This window comes from Tachysurus fulvidraco, chromosome 23 (genome assembly GCF_022655615.1).
Source record: "Tachysurus fulvidraco isolate hzauxx_2018 chromosome 23, HZAU_PFXX_2.0, whole genome shotgun sequence".
NCBI lineage: Eukaryota > Metazoa > Chordata > Actinopteri > Siluriformes > Bagridae > Tachysurus > Tachysurus fulvidraco.
Window position 1 is genome coordinate 4261156 of NC_062540.1, and position 22039 is coordinate 4283194.

General features: G+C 39.4%; 4 protein-coding genes across 4 annotated transcripts; 1 reads left to right on the forward strand and 3 right to left on the reverse strand.

The window, feature by feature from the left end:
- Positions 1-1716: 1716 nt before the first annotated feature.
- On the reverse strand, positions 1717-4277 carry LOC113641795 (tubulin alpha chain-like). The gene is made up of 4 exons (XM_027144785.2): positions 4129-4277; positions 3265-3487; positions 3033-3181; positions 1717-2946 (listed from the first exon to the last, which is right to left on the reverse strand). Exons 1-4 carry the CDS (start codon positions 4129-4131, stop codon positions 1966-1968), a joined length of 1356 nt encoding a protein of 451 aa, XP_027000586.1. The 5' UTR covers positions 4132-4277; the 3' UTR covers positions 1717-1965.
- A 2471-nt stretch (positions 4278-6748) lies between these two features.
- LOC125140048 (tubulin alpha chain-like) lies at positions 6749-9266 on the reverse strand. The gene is made up of 4 exons (XM_047807146.1): positions 9117-9266; positions 8171-8393; positions 7939-8087; positions 6749-7853 (listed from the first exon to the last, which is right to left on the reverse strand). The coding sequence occupies exons 1-4, from the start codon at positions 9117-9119 to the stop codon at positions 6879-6881; spliced, it is 1350 nt and encodes a 449-aa protein (XP_047663102.1). The 5' UTR covers positions 9120-9266; the 3' UTR covers positions 6749-6878.
- Positions 9267-11291: 2025 nt separating this feature from the next.
- tuba1a (tubulin, alpha 1a) lies at positions 11292-13986 on the reverse strand. Its single transcript, XM_027144788.2, has 4 exons — positions 13838-13986; positions 12704-12926; positions 12457-12605; positions 11292-12375 (listed from the first exon to the last, which is right to left on the reverse strand). The coding sequence occupies exons 1-4, from the start codon at positions 13838-13840 to the stop codon at positions 11395-11397; spliced, it is 1356 nt and encodes a 451-aa protein (XP_027000589.1). The 5' UTR covers positions 13841-13986; the 3' UTR covers positions 11292-11394.
- A 4856-nt stretch (positions 13987-18842) lies between these two features.
- On the forward strand, positions 18843-21823 carry LOC113641796 (tubulin alpha chain). Its single transcript, XM_027144786.2, has 4 exons — positions 18843-18979; positions 20146-20368; positions 20461-20609; positions 20691-21823. Exons 1-4 carry the CDS (start codon positions 18977-18979, stop codon positions 21669-21671), a joined length of 1356 nt encoding a protein of 451 aa, XP_027000587.1. The 5' UTR covers positions 18843-18976; the 3' UTR covers positions 21672-21823.
- The last annotated feature ends 216 nt before the right edge of the window (positions 21824-22039 follow it).

Sequence of the window (22039 nt, forward strand, 5' to 3'; positions counted from 1 at the left end):
ATTGCTCCCAATGCCGCTTTCTGGACACAAATCTGCAATAATATCTACTTCATGGCAAAAAATGCCAACTTACAACTTCCAATAACGGGACAGAAAATATTTAAAATGGGTTTTACTTCAGAAACATGCCAAAAAACACCCCAGACACCTATTTACATGCTATTTGGCATTGCACCTTAGTTATAAAATACTGGGAAAACGTTACTGATTCACTATCCAACCTTATGGGTTGTCACATTCCGCTGTCTCCCTCCCGCTGTATATTAGGTGACATATCCATAATCAAGTTAAACAGTACAAACAGTCAATTACTCCTAGTGGCTCTAACTATCGCCAAGAAAACTATCCTCATGAACTGGAAATCAAGGAACACCATACACATTACTTGGGAAAAAAATACTAATGGAGTACATCTCCATGTAAAACTTGTCTACCTCCACTCAAAATAATACATCAGAATTACACCCTTCTTGGCCATCTCTTTAACTTCCAACAGTCATAAATCCACTGACCTTCTTTCTCTAAAGCAGCGGTGTCCAATCTTATCCGGAAATGGCCGGTGTGGGTGCAGGTTTTCATTCCAACCAAGCAGATGCCACACCAGAGTCTACTAAAAGCCAAGAACAACTGATTAAACAGGTGGAATCTGGTGTGGCTTCTGCTTGGTTGGAATGAAAACCAGCCCTTTGTGGATAAGATTGGACACACAAAGACAAAGAAAAGACAGGGTAAGGGCATGGCATGTGTTGGACAGGTGGGGATGGGGATGGATTTTGGGACCCTGGGCCCCACAGCACCTCACCTTGATAGCCCGTTGTAATATGATGCTGGCGGGGGTCTATCCTATGCCACAGCCATGAGGGATATCAGGGGCAGCATTAATAACTTATTATCTGTATCAATATTACCATTATTAATAATATTACTGTTATTATCATCATTGCTATTACAACTACTACTATTATCATTACTATAAATGGCTGTATCAATATTACCATTATTGCTATTACTACTAATATTTTTATTTGCCCTCTTCCTGATCCTTTAACCTCCCCCTCATTCCAGATGAAATGAGCATATTTGCTAATATCTTTATCATTACTACTACTGCTAATGCAATTATTACTATTTGTCATTTCTTATTCATTGGGCTTATTATTATTGCTATTACTATTGTTATTGTCACCTTCCTCATACCCCATTTTCCAGTTTTTTTTGTGTGTGTGATATTTTGTCACATATACATTATCGAAAAGTGAAATTCTTTTATTTTGTTTTTACGGTTAAATTGTTTTCTTGCACAATGCAATTAAAGACAAACAAGTGTATGACCTTGAAATGAGTTTTATTTTTGATGTTTCTGCATACAGTGTTTTGTTTTAAAGGTGGGGTGCACGTTGTTTGAGAAATGCTTCAGAAAAGTGAGTCAGGACAACTAACAAAACAAATGTGTAGCCAATGAGCAGAAAAGGGCATGTCTTGTCAATATGCGGCAGTGTTCAGTGCGCATGCGAGACATTAGCCGAAAGCGATTGAAAGATTTACACGGTGGATAAAAACAAAAAGCGAAACAAGGATTACGATAAGGCAAGAAGCAAGACCCGTGTTAATATAGGATACACTGGAGAGAACTGAACGTCTTCCGCATGAAACGGAGATAAACCTTTCATGGTACAACACATAGTACTACAAAAACGCATTTGTATTACCATAGTATTACTCATTGAGTTCATTTATTGATAAAAATATCGCCTTAGCCAGCTGCCCCAGAAGGTTCCGCCATTGCCTGGGTTGCGTATGTATGTGTGAGATGAAGCTATCAAAACAGGGGTGACACCAATTTGGGTTAGGGGCATGTTTGTTTTGGTGATTTCAAATGTCAACATTGGCTTTCAAACATTGTGCACCCCAACTTTAAGTAAAATATTCATTTCATTGCAAAGATGGGGACTTTTGTATAACATTTTAATACTCCTCTCCCTCTTCCTCTCCCTCACCTTCAACGGAGTCAACACCAACTTCTTCATAATCCTTCTCTAGGGCAGCCATGTCCTCTCTGGCCTCAGAGAACTCGCCCTCCTCCATACCCTCACCCACATACCAGTGCACGAAGGCACGCTTGGCGTACATCAGATCAAACTTGTGATCGAGACGAGCCCAGGCCTCAGCAATGGCTGTTGTGTTGCTCAGCATGCACACAGCCCTCTGCACCTTGGCCAGGTCTCCACCTGGAACCACAGTGGGGGGCTGGTAGTTGATGCCCACCTTGAACCCAGTGGGACACCAGTCCACAAACTGGATGCTGCGCTTTGTCTTGATGGTGGCAATAGCAGCATTCACATCTTTGGGTACCACATCGCCACGGTACAGCAAGCAGCAGGCCATGTACTTGCCGTGACGTGGGTCACATTTTACCATCTGATTGGCTGGCTCAAAGCAGGCGTTTGTGATTTCGGACACAGAAAGCTGCTCGTGGTAAGCCTTCTCTGCAGAGATCACTGGAGCATAGGTGGCCAGTGGGAAATGAATACGAGGGTAGGGCACCAAGTTGGTCTGGAATTCAGTAAGATCGACATTGAGGGCACCATCGAAACGGAGAGAGACCGTGATGGAGGACACAATCTGGCTAATAAGCCTATTGAGGTTGGTGTAAGTAGGACGCTCAATATCGAGGTTCCTACGGCAAATGTCATAGATGGCTTCATTGTCTACCATAAAGGCACAGTCGGAGTGCTCTAGGGTGGTGTGTGTGGTCAAGATGGAGTTGTAGGGCTCCACCACAGCTGTAGACACCTGGGGAGCTGGGTAGATGGAGAACTCCAGCTTGGACTTCTTACCGTAGTCAACAGACAGGCGTTCCAACAGCAAGGAAGTGAAACCAGAACCGGTTCCACCACCGAAGCTGTGGAAGACCAGGAAACCCTGGAGGCCTGTGCACTGGTCAGCCTGGAGAGATGAGGAAAGCTGGTCAGATTGATTTTTAAAAAGAATCAATTATAATTTTATAATGTAGCAACCCAGAAGATACTCACCAATTTACGGATCCTGTCCAGTACCAGGTCAATAAGCTCCTTGCCAATGGTGTAGTGACCACGAGCATAGTTGTTGGCAGCGTCCTCCTTTCCTGTGATGAGCTGCTCAGGGTGAAACAGCTGGCGGTATATTCCAGTGCGGACCTCATCTAAAGGAAATAACAATATCAAATATATTAACGTCCAGCGCACTGGTATCTGAAAGTCATGTGCCATAAGATCTTAATCCTACCTATGACAGTAGGCTCCAGATCCACAAACACAGCCCTGGGGACGTGCTTTCCAGCTCCAGTCTCACTGAAGAAGGTGTTGAAAGAATCGTCTCCACCTCCGATGGTTTTGTCGCTGGGCATCTGTCCGTCCGGCTGGATGCCGTGTTCAAGACAGTAGAGTTCCCAGCAGGCATTGCCAATCTGGACACCAGCCTGACCCACGTGGACAGAGATGCACTCACGCTGTGGAAACAAAAAGGACAGATGCATGACATTTTTATTCTTGCTGTATGCCATATTTGTTATGCTGTTGAACACAATATTTAATTTCTTGGCATATTAAACTTGTGTGTGTTTCAACTGGTCTCTCCCTAAAAAGAATTAGAGACAGAGGACATCCACTAAATGTCTGTAACCTTATTAAGCGAGTAACTGCTAAAACAGAGCACAAAGCACTGGATGGAGACGAGCTCAGGCCTCAGCAATGGTTGTGGTGTTGCTATCCACCTTGGCAGAAAATGTTATTTATTCATCATCAATTTTTTTGTCCATTTGTATTTCCATATGTGTATTTATTTTAATTCTCATCTCATTCTTATTGTCTGTATGTTGTCTCCGTTTACTGGAATTCTTGTGATCTGACTCTAAATCCGTTATTATATAAATCGATAAAATGATGAAGTGTGAAAGCTTAAATTAAACATATTACCAAACAGTGTAAATAAAACGTCTGGTAAACTCAATACAAAAGCGACTAAAACATTATATTCCATACATTAAGGTTTAATAAACTTCCACATACCGATTCTAGAGACGTCATAAAATATGAATTAAGTAACCGTTAACTAGCAATTTTAATGGTAGACTAAAAAATTAATGCTTACCATTTTGAAGACGGTGGTTTTAAAGCGTATCTAAAAAAAAAAGCTTATAAAAGAAGTTGAATTCTCACAACTCGACCGTTATGCGTCTGTAGTGAGAACACAAAATGGTGAAATATTTGGGGGTGGAGCTATTTATACTTTTCGGCTCCGTCGTCATGAAGGCGGGACATTTTCTCTCCCTGGTTTGACTCATGTCACGTTGTCATTGGTGGAAAAACGCTAAGCCGCGCTCCATTGGTGCGTTTTAACTTTTGAATAATTACTTCCTCTGAGATAATTTTCAACTTGGGGACATAAGAGGATTTTTAAAGCCTCTTAACTTACAATATAGTAAGTTTTAGTCAACATAAGTTGACTAAAACATTTAACAAAATGAAACACAATATTCAGTTCAATTCAAGTTTATTTGTATAGTGCTTTTTACAATTGGCATTGTCTTAAAGCAGCTTTACAGAACATAGAACAAGAGGTTAATATAAAGAATAATATAAAGATTAATAGAATACAAAATTAATATTAGATATATTTAAATGTGTATGTATTTATCCCCTATGAACAAGTCTGAGGTGACTCAGGTGTCTGTGGGGAGGAAAAACTCCCTTAGATGGTAAGGAAGAAACCTTGAGAGGAACCAGACTCAATGGGGAACCTCATCCTCATATGGGTGACAGTGGAGAGTGTGATTATAAATATACAGTCTGATAAATGTTGTATTGATGCACAAGATCACATCTCCTCTATAGTATCACAGAGTCCAACTGGAGCCGGTAGACCTCTAGATGCCTCAGGATTCTCAGAGTCTGCCTCATCTCAGTGGAGGTCCAAAATTTTCATCGCACGGAAGACGATCGGAGACAATAGCTCGAAACAGAGACAGAGAAGAATAATAAGTATAAAAAGAGGTACAAAAAAGTATACAAAGAAATAAACACAAACACAGACTGAACAGTTAACTGTCATTTCATAGAAATCACACACACAAACACTGAACAGTTAACTGTCATACCACAGAAAGCACACACACACACACACACACACACACACTCACTGAACAGTTAACTGTCATACCACAGAAATCACAAACACACACACTGTGCTGTGATGTATATGTTACAAAATAAACTCTTCTTCAAGCACACACACACACACAATATATACGTATATATATATATATATATATATATATATATATATATATATATATATATATATATACGTATACTTATATATACGTATATATATATACGTATATATATATACGTGTATCTATATATACGTGTATGTATATATATATACACGTATATATATATATATATATATATATATATATATATATATATATATATATATATATATACACGTATATATATATACATACACATAAAGTACAAGCAGCCTGTCTTGTATATAAAAAAGAAGCCTTTATTTTGTCACATATACATTACTGAACAGTGAAATTCTTTCTTCACATATCCCAACTTAAGAGCTTGGGGTGAGTGCAGGGTCAGCCATGATACAGCTCCCCTGGAGCAGAGTGTTAAGGGCCTTGCTCAAGGGCCCAACAGTGGCAGCTCAGCAGTGCTGGGGCTTGAACCCTGATCCACTGCATAGTTGTATGAATTTATGTATGCGTGTGTGTGTCTTAATGTTTGCAATATTCTTGGTCTTTGTCTTATGTTTGTAATATATGACATAAGTTTGTAATTGTCTATATATAGACCAAGAATATTACAAACATATTTAGTTTTAACAAATATATTAAATGTAAAACAAGTTAAATGTAAATTAAATTTTAGTTAAATGTAGTTATATATTTGTTATAAACAAGCTTAGTCTGAAATTGTATAGTCATACAAAATATTGACACAGAAGCCTTTGTAGTACATTAGCATGAAGATTCATATACAATTTTTTTTTTTTTTTGGGAATCAATCAAAAAATAAAGGCTGAAACTGAAATATTAGTGATTTTAGTGAATAGTGATTCTTACCCAATTTTCTTGCTTGGTGCTCCATTATTATTATTCCTGTTAGAGGTTATAGGTTGTGTGCTACACTAAGGTTGCAGGGTATACTGATATTACCGTTACATTGTTTTTACAGGAGAAAAAAAAATCTACTTACTAACTTAGCATAACTGTGCACAAAAAAGACAGGCTTTAATATCTCAATAACATGTAGGCAGAGAAAATTGTTTTGCACCTGTGGGAACCAGTCAATTTATCATTATTCCATTATACTCCACTCAGAGATGACTTCTTACAGGCAAAGCCAAAAAGCTTCAAAGTATTATACTTTGTTCAAAGGTTTATTTTATGCTTATAAAACCACCACTATTTAACTGTCACTCATGGATGGTACACATTGTGTCTGTAGCTTTTATTTCCTCCTTCAAGAGTTGACCACATTTACCAATGCCAAAAGGTCACTTCACTTTCTTAATAGAAATGATATAAACCTTTGATATTAATTGTAAAGAATGCAATTTTGAACCATCTGTAAAAGCACACAAACCAAGCCCAGGGTGTTTACACACTAAACAATTGCTAGAACACTGACCTTTCAGTAACAGGTGAACTTGCTGACAGAAATGCACTGATGCGAGACAGAGAACACAAAAGTGCAGAGAAAGCTTTTTCAACATTTTATTGTTCAGCTCCTGCTGTTGATGAAATAAAGTACAAGAGAACAAAAAAAAAAAAGACAGGTGTGACAAGAAAAAGAAGAAAAAAAAAGGCAGAGAATATCGACTTAATACTCCTCTCCCTCCTCTTCTCCCTCCACACTATCAGTGCCAACTTCCTCATAATCCTTCTCCAGGGCAGCCATGTCCTCTCTGGCCTCAGAGAACTCGCCCTCCTCCATACCCTCACCCACATACCAGTGCACGAAGGCACGCTTGGCATACATCAGATCAAACTTGTGATCGAGACGAGCCCAGGCCTCAGCAATGGCTGTGGTGTTGCTCAGCATGCACACAGCCCTCTGCACCTTGGCCAGGTCTCCACCTGGAACCACAGTGGGGGGCTGGTAGTTGATGCCCACCTTGAACCCAGTGGGACACCAGTCCACAAACTGGATGCTGCGCTTTGTCTTGATGGTGGCAATAGCTGCATTCACATCTTTGGGCACCACATCGCCACGGTACAGCAGGCAGCAGGCCATGTACTTGCCGTGACGTGGGTCACATTTTACCATCTGATTGGCTGGCTCAAAACAGGCGTTTGTGATTTCGGACACAGAAAGCTGCTCGTGGTAAGCCTTCTCTGCAGAGATCACTGGAGCATAGGTGGCCAGTGGGAAATGAATACGGGGGTAGGGCACCAAATTGGTCTGGAATTCAGTAAGATCGACATTGAGGGCACCATCGAAACGGAGAGAGGCAGTGATGGAGGAAACAATCTGGCTAATAAGCCTATTGAGGTTGGTGTAAGTAGGACGCTCAATATCGAGGTTCCTACGACAAATGTCATAGATGGCTTCATTGTCTACCATAAAGGCACAGTCGGAGTGCTCTAGGGTGGTGTGTGTGGTCAGGATGGAGTTGTAGGGCTCCACCACAGCTGTAGACACCTGGGGAGCTGGGTAGATGGAGAACTCCAGCTTGGACTTCTTACCGTAGTCAACAGACAGGCGTTCCATCAGCAGGGAGGTGAAACCAGAACCGGTTCCACCACCGAAGCTGTGGAAGACCAGGAAACCCTGGAGGCCTGTGCACTGGTCAGCCTGGAGAGATGATGAAAGCCAGTCAGATTGATTTTTCAACAGAATCTCTATAACTTTACAATGTAATTACCCAAAATGTACTCACTAGTTTGCGGATCCTGTCCAGTACCAGGTCAATCACCTCCTTGCCAATGGTGTAGTGACCACGAGCATAGTTGTTAGCAGCGTCCTCCTTTCCTGTGATGAGCTGCTCAGGGTGAAACAGCTGGCGGTATATTCCAGTGCGGACCTCATCTAAAGGAAGTAACAATATCAAATATCTTAACGTCCAGAGCACTGGTAACTGAAAGTCATGTGCCATAAGATCTTAATCCTACCTATGACAGTAGGCTCCAGATCCACAAACACAGCCCTGGGGACATGCTTTCCAGCTCCAGTCTCACTGAAGAAGGTGTTGAAAGAATCGTCTCCACCTCCTATGGTTTTGTCGCTGGGCATCTGTCCGTCCGGCTGGATGCCGTGTTCAAGACAATAGAGTTCCCAGCAGGCATTGCCAATCTGGACACCAGCCTGACCCACGTGGACAGAGATGCACTCACGCTGTGGAAACAAAAAGGACAGATGCATGACATTTTTATTCTTGCTGTATGCCATATTTGTTGTGCTGCTGAACACAATATTTAATTTCCTGGCATATTGAACTTCGTATATATACAGTATGTGTGTGTGTGTGTGTGTGTGTGTGTGTGTGTGTGTGTGTGTGTGTGTGTGGCTCAACTGGCCTCAACATAATAAAAAAAAATCATGGCTTTTTTTTGTAGTTCTGTTCAGTACATATAAAAAATTAAGCCATGTTTATTTTTATTATGTGGGTTATGTGAAAATATTACACTCAAGAAAGTCATGCTTGGTGTACATCAGATAAAACTTGAGATTTATTTTTTTATTTATTTTCCGATTTTTTTTTTTTTTTTTGTCCATTTGTATTTCCATATGTGTATTTATTTTAATTCTCATCTCATTCTTATTGTCTGTATGTTGTTGCCTCTGTTTACTGGAATTCCTTGTGATCTGACTCTAAATGTCCGATATTATTTAAATGAACAAAATGATTAAGTGTAAAACTTTAAAATAAATATATTACCAAACAGTGTAAATAAAACGTCTGGTAAACTCAATACAAAGTCGACTAAAACATTATATTCCATACATTAAGGTTTAATAAACTTCCACATACCGATTCTACAGACGTCATTGATAAAATATGAATTAAGTAACCGGTATCTAGCAATTTTAACGGTAGACAAAAAAAATAATACTTACCATTTTGAAGACGGTGGTTTTAAAGTGTTTCTAAATAAAAGTTATGAAAAAAGTAAAACTTGAAGGTGAATTCTCACAACTCGACCGTAATGAGTCTGTAGTGAGAAGACGAAATGGTCTAAAGTTTGGGCGTGGAGTTATATATACTTTCCTGCCCCGTCGTCATGGAGGCGGGATATTTTCTCTTCCTGGTTTGACTCCTCTAACGTTTTCATTGGTGGAGAAACGCCAAATCATGCTACATTGGTGCGTTTTCACTTTGGAATAATTTCTTCCACTGAGGTCATTTTCAACCTGGGGGACATGAGAGGAAGGATTTTTTAAATGCTTTCTATTAAAGCTTTCAACTTACAATATAGCAGAACAAAAGGATGACTACAATAGTTTTTACATTTACAGAGATACAAGGAACAGCTTTAGTCGACTGGAACATTTAACAAAATGAAACACAATAGCTAGCTCAAAACAGAGACAGCGAAGAATAAGTATAAAAAGAGGTACAAAAAATACGAGGAAAGAAACACAAACACACACTGAACAGTTAACTGTCATGTCACAGAAATTACACACACACACACACACACACGCACACACACACACACACACACACACACACACACACACACACACACACACACACACACACAGAACAATTAACTGTCATTTCACAGAAATGTCTCACACACACATACGCACGAATATATATGAGAAGAAGCCTTTATTTTGTCACATTTACATTACAGCACAGTGAAATTATCTCGAATGCCATGATACAATGCCCCCTGCAGAAGAAAGGGTTAGGGGCCTTGCTCAAGGGCCCAACAGTGGCACCTTGTCAGTGCTTGGGATTGAACCCTGATTGACAACCCAGAGCCTTGACAACTGAAGCCAACACTGCATGTGTGTGTGTGTGTGTGTGTGTGTGTGTGTGTGTGTGTGTGTGTGTGTGTGTGTGTGTGTGTGTGTGTGTGTTAATATGTGTGTAATATTCTTGGCCTATATGTCTATATATACACAATAAACTTTAACAAACATATTAAGACTTTAAGGTTTTGACTTAAATTTAGTTAGATATTTGATATAAAGAGAAGCTTAGTCTGAAATTGTATAAAGTCATAAAAAAAATATTATGGACACAGGAGCCATTGTAGTACACTAGCATTAAGATTCAAAAGGAATTTATTATTTATTATTTATTTATTTGTTTATTTTTATTTTTATGGGGGGGGGTCAATTCAACAAGAACGGCTTAAACTGAAATATTAGTGGTATAAGTGATTAGTAATTCTTACCCAAATTTGTTGTTTGTTTCTCTATTATTTTTGCTATTATTATTATTATTATTATTATTATTATTATTATTATTATTATTGTAAGAAGTGAGAGGTAATAGATTGTGTGCCACATTGAGGTCACAGGGTATACTGATATTGCAATTACATCAATGTTTATAGGAGAAAAATACGCAACAATCCAAAACTAAAATAAATAAGAACTCTAAATTTCTACCTCACTATTTTCCATCGTCTTTCATTGTCATCATATTAATGAGTAATCCAACATGGTAGTAGACGATAGAGCAAACATTGGACTTCAAAATAGCTGTCATGTAGTGCATTTTTTAGAACACAGTAGGTTAAAAGTTCAAGTCCTCTCTATTATGCATTAAAAAAACTGAATAACATCAACATTATATTAAAATAAATTCATTATAATATGAAGTCTTTTACCTATTGGACCAGAATGAAATATACTTTATGTTTGAATTAACCAAGAATTTGTAAGACATACAGCATATAAGCAGAAGCCCTTGCCTCATATAAATTATTTGCATAACAGCTAAATTTCTGGCATTTGGCTGACGTCCTTATCCAAAGCAAGGTACAAAAGTGCTTTGAAGTCTCAATGAACTAATATAAGTGAAAAGTGAAAATAAGTGTTAGTTTGAGTGTTTCAGAAAGTGGTAGGTCTTTATCTGCCATGGGCATGTAGCCAGTGACTCAGTTCAGACATCTAAGGGAAGTTCATTCCACCAAAGAACACGTAAATCCTGTCTGGTTAGCTTTTTCAGTACTAATGTGTTAAATATTTATTTCCCCACTTTGCATCAGAAAATAAGTTTTTTTCTGTTAGATTTTTTTTCTTGCACAATACAATTAAAGACAAACAAGTGTGTGAAACTGAAAGGAGTTTTATTTTTGATGTTTTTGCATACAGTGTTCTTTTGTTGGTTGTAAAAGAGTCATTTCATCTGACAGCAGACAATGAATTTAACATTTTAATACTCCTCTCCCTCTTCCTCTCCCTCACCTTCAATGGAGTCAACACCAACTTCCTCATAATCCTTCTCTAGGGCAGCCATGTCCTCTCTGGCCTCAGAGAACTCGCCCTCCTCCATACCCTCACCCACATACCAGTGCACGAAGGCACGCTTGGCGTACATCAGATCAAACTTGTGATCGAGACGAGCCCAGGCCTCAGCAATGGCTGTGGTGTTACTCAGCATGCACACAGCCCTCTGCACCTTGGCCAGGTCTCCACCTGGAACCACTGTGGGGGGCTGGTAGTTGATGCCCACCTTGAACCCAGTGGGACACCAGTCCACAAACTGGATTGTGCGCTTTGTCTTGATGGTGGCGATAGCAGCATTCACATCTTTGGGTACCACATCGCCACGGTACAGCAGGCAGCAGGCCATGTATTTGCCGTGACGTGGGTCACATTTTACCATCTGATTGGCCGGCTCAAAGCAGGCGTTTGTGATTTCGGACACAGAGAGCTGCTCGTGGTAAGCCTTCTCTGCAGAGATCACTGGAGCATAGGTGGCCAGTGGGAAATGAATACGGGGGTAGGGCACCAAGTTGGTCTGGAATTCAGTAAGATCGACATTGAGGGCACCATCGAAACGGAGAGAGGCAGTGATGGAGGACACAATCTGACCAATCAGCCTATTGAGGTTGGTGTAAGTAGGACGCTCAATATCGAGGTTCCTACGACAAATGTCATAGATGGCTTCATTGTCTACCATAAAGGCACAGTCGGAGTGCTCTAGGGTGGTGTGTGTGGTCAGGATGGAGTTGTAGGGCTCCACCACAGCTGTAGACACCTGGGGAGCTGGGTAGATGGAGAACTCCAGCTTGGACTTCTTACCGTAGTCAACAGACAGGCGTTCCATCAGTAGGGAGGTGAAACCAGAACCGGTTCCACCACCGAAGCTGTGGAAGACCAGGAAACCCTGGAGGCCTGTGCACTGGTCAGCCTATAGAGAAACATATAATACTTTTATCCATATTGTTTTGCTATAATTAATATTAATGTTGGACAGTTTATAGATACTCACCAGTTTGCGGATTCTGTCCAATACCAGATCAATAATTTCCTTGCCAATGGTGTAGTGACCACGAGCATAGTTGTTAGCAGCGTCCTCCTTTCCTGTGATGAGCTGCTCAGGGTGGAACAGCTGGCGGTATGTTCCAGTGCGGACCTCATCTAAAGAAAAGGCACAGTACATTAAGGAAATTGAACAGACCAGTCAATATTAAATCAATACATTTAAAAAAAAATCAGCAGTATAATGTGAATCCTACCTATGACAGTAGGCTCCAGATCCACAAACACAGCCCTGGGGACATGCTTTCCAGCTCCAGTCTCACTGAAGAAGGTGTTGAAGGAATCGTCTCCACCTCCAATTGTCTTGTCGCTGGGCATCTGTCCGTCCGGCTGGATGCCGTGTTCAAGACAGTAGAGTTCCCAGCAGGCATTGCCAATCTGGACACCAGCCTGACCCACGTGAATAGAAATGCACTCACGCTGTGGAGGAAAAGAACACATTTAAAATAAAGGAGCATTTCTCAATTAGACAGTGAACCTAAATGTGGCCTGTGATGGACAGGCATCTCACACGGTGTGCATGGGATGCCAGTCAACTGTAGAAAATATTTAACATATTTTACAAATGCGCTTGATTAGGAAACAGCATTACTGACTATGAATGAATGAATGAATGAATATATAAGTCATATTAAATATAGGCACCAAAGTCAGATCGGACCAAAATCTATACAATTGCAGAGAATTGATCTGTACTAATTCTGCAGTCTATTACCACCAGGAAATGGTGATATCATGAATCTGGAACTTCATATCCATCTGTTTGGATGAAAATGACCAGATTGATATATTTACACAAAGATGGACCTACTTTGGGCCAATTATGCATCTCTAATACAGACAGAAAATGGATAGATTTGCTTTAAATTGATATAATACAGGCTAAATTTGGGATATTTGACCCAAGAATAAACACAAGTTTGTTGATTTCAAATGTTCTCCCTGACACCTTGTTGCTAAGAGGTTAGTAGCTCCATCATTAATATTGCATGGCCACTACACTCCTGAAAGGGGATCTATCATTTGCAGATAGTATGTATTAAACAAGAGCAAAACGAGGGTTAAGAAATCGTTTTGTAGAAGGCGCTAGATGTCATTTTCCTCTGATGATATCATGTCAAGTATAGATCCGGTTACACCCACATTATTCACTGCACTTTGTCCTTTTGTTGGGTTGTTTTTCATTAGGTCTGAATTAATATACAAGGTTAGAATATTCGAGATACCTACAACTGGCTATTTTTAAACCCAATTTAAATAATTGATTCGTTATGATATAATTATTCCTGATCATTTCTATTTCACACAAAACAAGGAAAAATAGAACTCACCATTTTTTTTTTCTCTAAAGGTCTCGAGAGTGGATGTAGAAAAAGTGTCTCCGAGGAGAAGTCTTACAGCTCGACAACTAACGGGTCGATGTAAGAATGATCTTTTCACTACGCGAAACACACAATTTATAAACGTGTTGCCCTAGCGACCGCGTCTCCTACATTCCTATTGGTCGAGAATGTAATATTGACGTTTAGGGAAAAATGACCGCTTACTATTGGCTGAAAAGGGTACAGCGAGGAAAAGATCCCGCCCACAGCCTCACCCAGTTACCATCTCAAACACTGACACAGCGTTTTATTGTACACACACACATATTAAATATATGTATATATATATATTTCTTGATATATTGATATTTTCCTATCAGAGTCTTATATTATTTTATGAGGTAAATGAATACATTGAATATGATGAGAACCATTGAGACTGTCAAGCTTTTAAATGTGTAAAATGGTGTAATATTGATTTGTGCATAATTTACATAGATTTTTATTTACTTAGATTCTTTTACGAAATGAACGAAAACACTTTCAATATTAGGCTTCGTCTTTTTAAAACATGGTCCTATTAAAGCTTAAAATACACTCAGGCTACAAGCATCTTTCACCGTAACTTGAGTCTCTCCTCTTCCATCTGGTGCCTTTTGTCCTTCTCTTTGTTCATAGTACATTTTCTGTTTTAAAAAATGCATTTATTTTACCTCTTGTCATAGACTACTGAAATTATGAACATCAGGAGCATTGAATATTTGTCAAATACAAATGACCTTTAATTGTAACCATCAATTTTGTATATAACACACAAATGTCAAATCAAATCACATTAAAAAAAAGCTTTGGGTTATATGTTGTTATGGATAAAAAGATATACAAGCCAAAGAATAGCACACACAAATACACAAACACACACACACACAAACCCCCCCCAAGACCCTTTTCCCGGGATTCATTCATTGCTAAGCAATGAATAACAAGGTTGCTTAGCGACGCAAAACTGTCCCGGAGATAATACACAAACCTTCAAGAGTCATTATTATTTGAGGGCCACATGGTTAAGCCTAAAAACATTGGGTACGTTGCAGCAAGGGACATTTAGGCATTGCTCCTGTATCTCCTTGTCACTCCAACACTATAAAACAGCTTTGAAAGTTATCTAAAAGCTCTAATCACAAAACAAAACGGCAGTAATACACAGTTTAATTAGTTAGAATTCCTGATAAAATTTCTTGCACTTGTATCTTGCATTTATTTCTAGGCACTGTGTTTAATTTGCCTTTCTACACTTAGGTCTTAACAGTTTTAACAGTTAAATCTTTGGAAAAGTGCAAGCAATTTAATTCTAAAACAACTTAGTTTCTAAATCATCTCATTCATTGAATCATTCATTCATTTGTACTTTCTTTACTAACTACTATATTATGAGTAATATCTGCAAATGCATTATTGAATGTCGGCCTTAATGCATGTGTAAAGATCTAAATCAACTTACCTATTAAAAAGTGTGGTGTTTTTTGTTTAACAGTGTAATTTGAGTCAAACGATCAGTTTGGCACTGGTTGAAAAGTAGAATACATGCCTGAGGGAATTGCAGTTCACCATCTGCCATGGTTACAGGCTTTGTTTGATGGTAACCCATGAATTGTTTATTTATCTTAAGTAAGACCTATATCCATCCTACAAGTTTGCACTTTAGAAAAGGTTTAGTATCTGCAATACCATGTACTGTACGAGTATGTTGTCTGTTTTTATTATCAATTAAAATTTATTTTAAGGTTTATGAATTCCCACAGTTTTGTTTCTTTGTTCATGTATCCGAGTAACTTCAGCCCAAATGTTTCACTTCAGTGTTTACTGGCTTGTTGCTAACAACAGAGAACAATAGCAAGTTGTTATCTGTGGTATTTATATGCCCATATTATGAATGACCAGAAATTGTACTTTCTGTGATACACACATCAAAAACATCGTAGGCTGCTTGTGAAAGGTTTTCTAGAATGCTTTCTACAAATAGTTATTTAACCTTTTTCCTCTCAGTAAAAAAGGCATACCATTTTACTGCCAAAGCAGGATGCCATTTCCATGGAAATGAATGCATCCTTTACCATAAGACACGCTGCACTCTCTTAAGCTTCCTGAACATCTATCATATAAATCTTCTCTAAGGGATGCACATAGCTCACCACAGGCTCTGATGCATTAAGGGGATAATGGGTTATGGCAGTCAAGGCAAAATAAACTGCACAAACTTGAATCCTGTCAGGCCAAAAAAAGGGCTAATTTACTTAATCAAAACTGAGTCAAAGTTTGAGTATCAGTGGCTCCATAACTTATATGTACAATTTCTCAAAGAAGCAAAAGCTATAGCAAAAGTCAGTTATTTGAGTATCAGTGGACTGCATAATTTATACGTACAATTTCACAAAGAAGCAAGAGCAATAGCAAAAATCAATTATAATGAATAATACATGAAATAGAATTAAAAATAAATAAAGAAATATTTTCTTCTGTGTAATATAATATGATATTTATAGGTTTATTTGGGTTCATGATGATGAAAATGAGATGAAAAACCTGTCTATATTTTCATTAGAAATGTCGGCCCATTATTCATTCATTATTAGCTGTATGTCACCTCAAGTGCACACAGAAGATAGCAGAAGAGCAAATAAGTTCAACAGTTTATGTTTGAGCTTTCTCCACAGGCAACCGCTTCTGTTTCTTGCCCTCCCATCCTATTCTTATGTCACCAACTGTTTGAATACCTCTCAGTCGCGCAGCTGCTGGGGCTTTACCATAGGAATGCTTGGCTTGACCACTATTAATCATCACAATCTTTTAAAAGTTCTTAGTGTTTTTCTATTCTACTACTGTGGTTATGTGCAATCGACTGCAAGTAGAGTCTTAAACGGTAATTAGAGTCGGGTTATTACACTTTTACAAAAAGCTGTACAGCCCTTAAAATACAGGAAACCTGGCAGAAGAATTGTGGTGGCAAAAATAACAAAATATATACAGTATGTAGTAAAAATGTTCTATATCCAGAAAACATCCTGGAAAGCCTCATAGCAAATCTAAAATATAGCAACAATACATTGAAATCATGCCAATATTTGCCATGTTGTTTAATATGAATGGAATATATAATTAAACACTTAAGGAAGATTAAATGATTCATATAATAATAAAAATATAAGAACTAAGCAGATTAGATGACACATCTGATGTAAAGTGTCTGAACAACAAAACAATGTGATTTTAAATGCGCAGACAACCTACCAAAATACCAGAGATTGAAGTGTGGGTAAATAGAGTAGTTATTCATACATAGTCTTTGTGATCAGAAGTCCTTATCCCACAATTAGGAATGAGGAGTCACTTCTTCTCACTCAATGTAGCAGAATCAGTAAAATCTACACTGGATTTCATCCTACAAATATTGTGCAGGCTGCATGATCTACAAATCACACATTTTTCTACATTTTTCCCAGTGCAAAAAAGAGACAATGACAGGTAAAGACAGGCTAATCACACCCCTCAGGGAGGATTCGTAGTGCTCACTGACAAAGCAAAAGCAGAGGCTGGTTGAACACGTGACAAATGATGACATCACTACTGTAAAATCTAGGACACTGGGAGGCAGAGTGGATCCTCTCACAGTGGACAGCATTCAGCCATTTTGCATTTCAAATAAGATACCATACAGCAGCCCTTTGTTTAGCTCTAAAACAATACTGACCTTTTTTGTGTACAATGATTGATACAACATGTAGTTTAGTTTAGAAATGTAAATTTTACACACGTATTTCCGTGATTTGACCCCAGTGTGTGTGTGTGTGTGTGTGTGTGTGTGTGTGTGTGTGTGTGTGTGTGTGTGTGTGTGTGTGTGTGTGTGTGTGTGTGTGTGTTCTAAAGATTAATGTGCAAATGAGTGCAAACATTTGCACCTCCTATGGTTTTTGGGTGAAATAAAAGAATCAAACATAAATCTAGGGGGGCGCAGTGGCTTAGTGGTTAGCATGTTTGCCTCACACCTCCAGGGTTGGGAGTTTGATTCCCACCTCCGCCTTGTGTGTGTGGAGTTTGCATGTTCTTCGTGCCTAGGGGGTTTCCTCCAGGTACTCCGGTTTCCTCCCCAGGTCCAAAGACATGCATGGCAGGTAAATTGGCATCTCTGGAAAATTGTCTGTAGTGTGTGATTGCGTGAGTGAATGAGAGTGTGTGTGTGCCCTGCGATGGGTTGGCACTCCGTCCAGGTTGTATGCCTTGATGCCTGATGATGCCTGAGATCCCCGTGACCCGAGGTAGTTCGGATAAGCGGTAGAAAATGAAAGAATGAACATAAATCTAGATTTTAAAAAAATTTAAAAGATTCAAAAAATCAAAATAAACATTCTCAGGCCTTCAGTCAAAACAATTCAGTGTGTGTCTGATTATAGTGTATATGTGAAAAAGACTGTTGAGAAATAGCTTAATAGAGTTTGATCATTTTTCTGACAGTAGTTCTGTCTCAAATCACACGCTTCTATGAATACACTCTTCTAATACATTAATATTCCCATTGTAATAATTCAATAATTATGAACCTTATTATCCTGATAGTAATCACTGATAGGATGATTTTTATTTCTGCGAGGATATATTTATTTAACATTTATAATAATGTGTCTCCAGTCTCAGTTTTGTTACAGTCAGTAAATTTTCTAACACTGTACTGTAACTTGGCTTGTAATTGTTCCAGAGTATTAATAGATATAAAGTAAATCGTGTTGTTAATTAATTATAAATATTTAAAACATGCAATCATTGACAAATTGCCCCCAGAAGAACAACATATAAGTGAGATACTCAGAGACTGTATAAATCTGTTTTAATGGTGCAAGATGTGCTTTAAAAACATAGTCACAGAAATAGTCACGCTATTTAAAGCACATCTAACAATCACGTTTTCGACACACGTTGGACTAAGACGAATCTTGAGTCGGCTCTGATTGGCTGCTTTTGTTACGACATTACGTCATAAAATGTACGCCCCGCCTCATGGGCTTTATGCTGCGCCTCAACACTGTCAACATTCATCCTTGCTTTCAGCTTCCTTTCTTGTGATCGTGGTTCCTTCGTCAGCCATCTTTCGGGAAAATGGTGAGTGTAGTCGTTTTTCGGATCATGTAGCCTGTCTCAGAATATAGTCTCATTTTAAATATCAAAACCTGTTTAATCATTTAATTTTTATTATCTGGAAAGACTAAGATATGCTTCCATTTCATTCATTCATTCATTCATTCATTCATTCATTCATTCATTCATTCATTTTGGTACCCAAGACAGTGATGAGATGATGTCAGCTCAGACTTTATACATGAATTATAAAGATATCTTATATTATCTTATACCATATCATTGTTCTGTATATTATGAACAAACCCTTATCCTTATCTATATAGATATTTACAGCTATACATATTGATTTGCATATGCAAATAATACAAAACTGTTCCTCCTCCTCCTGGCTTCTGTTGTGCGCACTCTGCATTTGCCTGTAATCCCTGCATACTTTGCTTTTATTATGATAATACCTTGACTAAATGGCTCTTCCCAGGATGCCTGATGGAGTGATCAGGCATGCATTGTTAGCATTGAGATGGAGGAGAGAATATTCATGAAATGTGCCCCATCCTCTTTGCCTCCATTCACTGAAAGATCCTGGGTGGAGACACCAGCAGCTGTTTGGTGGCTCCTGTGTCTGGCATGGCTGAGCACTTCCCATTCCTGATTCATTTGACAACTGCTCATGTCCTTGGGGCATATAATATTGCATTAACTTTGGATATAACTGTAGTGATTGTGCTCAGTGAAATATTGTGGTAGAGTCTTCCTGTTTTGGTCTATATGACAAGAAAATTTTCTTTTCAGATCTAGAAATCCACATGAAAGGCTCCTTTTGAGCTTTTTAGGTACGGCTGTTTTTTTTATTTTTAAATAAAAAGGAGAGAGACTGTGTGTGGGTGTGGGTGTTTCTTTCTCTTGCTGTGGTTAACCAGTCTGTGGTGGATTGGGTGTGGCTCTTTCATGGCTTTTTCTGCTTTCTCATTCCCATGAATAGAGACAGATTTGCTGACTGCTGGCTTTGTTATGCGGCCTTGCATTTGTCTAGTCGCTTACATCAGCATTTTAGTCTCAAAATAGCCATTCATTTATTCCCAACTCTAGAACTATTAGGTTTATCATTTTATATAAGCTTTTATATTGTTTAAAAAAATGTGACTGTCCATTGTGTTTTAAATTTATTTAAATTTTGCCTCCCACAGCGTGAGTGCATCTCTATTCACGTGGGTCAGGCCGGTGTCCAGATTGGCAATGCCTGCTGGGAACTCTACTGTCTTGAGCACGGCATCCAGCCGGACGGACAGATGCCCAGCGACAAAACCATCGGAGGTGGAGATGATTCCTTCAACACCTTCTTCAGTGAGACTGGAGCTGGAAAGCACGTCCCCAGGGCTGTGTTTGTGGATCTGGAGCCTACTGTCATAGGTAGGATTCACATTATACTGCTGGTTTTTAAAATGTATTGATTTATTGACTGGTCTGTTCAATTTCCTTAATGTACTGTGTCATCCCTTTAGATGAGGTCCGCACTGGAACATATCGCCAGCTGTTCCACCCTGAGCAGCTCATCACAGGAAAGGAGGACGCTGCTAACAACTATGCTCGTGGTCACTACACCATTGGGAAGGAAATTATCGATCTGGTATTGGACAGGATTCGCAAACTGGTGAGTATCTTTAAACTGTCCAACATTAATGTTAATTATAACAAAACAATATGGATAAAAGTATTATATGTTTCTCTATAGGCTGACCAGTGCACAGGCCTCCAGGGTTTCCTGGTCTTCCACAGCTTCGGTGGTGGAACCGGTTCTGGTTTCACCTCCCTGCTGATGGAACGCCTGTCTGTTGACTACGGTAAGAAGTCCAAGCTGGAGTTCTCCATCTACCCAGCTCCCCAGGTGTCTACAGCTGTGGTGGAGCCCTACAACTCCATCCTGACCACACACACCACCCTAGAGCACTCCGACTGTGCCTTTATGGTAGACAATGAAGCCATCTATGACATTTGCCGTAGGAACCTCGATATTGAGCGTCCTACTTACACCAACCTCAATAGGCTTATTAGCCAGATTGTTTCCTCCATCACTGCCTCTCTCCGTTTCGATGGTGCCCTCAATGTCGATCTTACTGAATTCCAGACCAACTTGGTGCCCTACCCCCGTATTCATTTCCCATTGGCCACCTATGCTCCAGTGATCTCTGCAGAGAAGGCTTACCACGAGCAGCTCTCTGTGTCCGAAATCACAAATGCCTGCTTTGAGCCGGCCAATCAGATGGTAAAATGTGACCCACGTCACGGCAAGTACATGGCCTGCTGCCTGCTGTACCGTGGCGATGTGGTGCCCAAAGATGTGAATGCAGCTATTGCCACCATCAAGACAAAGCGCAGCATCCAGTTTGTGGACTGGTGTCCCACTGGGTTCAAGGTGGGCATCAACTACCAGCCCCCCACTGTGGTTCCAGGTGGAGACCTGGCCAAGGTGCAGAGGGCTGTGTGCATGCTGAGCAACACCACAGCCATTGCTGAGGCCTGGGCTCGTCTCGATCACAAGTTTGATCTGATGTACGCCAAGCGTGCCTTCGTGCACTGGTATGTGGGTGAGGGTATGGAGGAGGGCGAGTTCTCTGAGGCCAGAGAGGACATGGCTGCCCTGGAGAAGGATTATGAAGAAGTTGGTGTTGACTCCATTGAAGGTGAGGGAGAGGAAGAAGGAGAGGAGTATTAGAGGGTGGGAACAAAAATGGAAATTAAAACACGTAGCCAGTATGTACACATGATATTCCTTAAGTATCAAGTGTAAACTTTACATCTATATTTGTACTATTGTTAATGTCTTGGCCAGTAGAATGTGACTGAATAAAATCATGACTGATTTAAGTGTTTTTGTTTGTCGTTTTTTTCATATTAGTTAAGATAATTTCACGAGAAGTCTTGCAAACATTCACTTGTGATAAAGCTGTACACTGTTCCTGGGAAAGTATAAAATGGGGAACTTGCATGTGTGATACTCTGTAATGAGCACCCTCTTCTGGCCATATGGGCATATGGGGTTTTAAAAATGCTTTTCAGAGAACCCAAATATTAATACTGCAA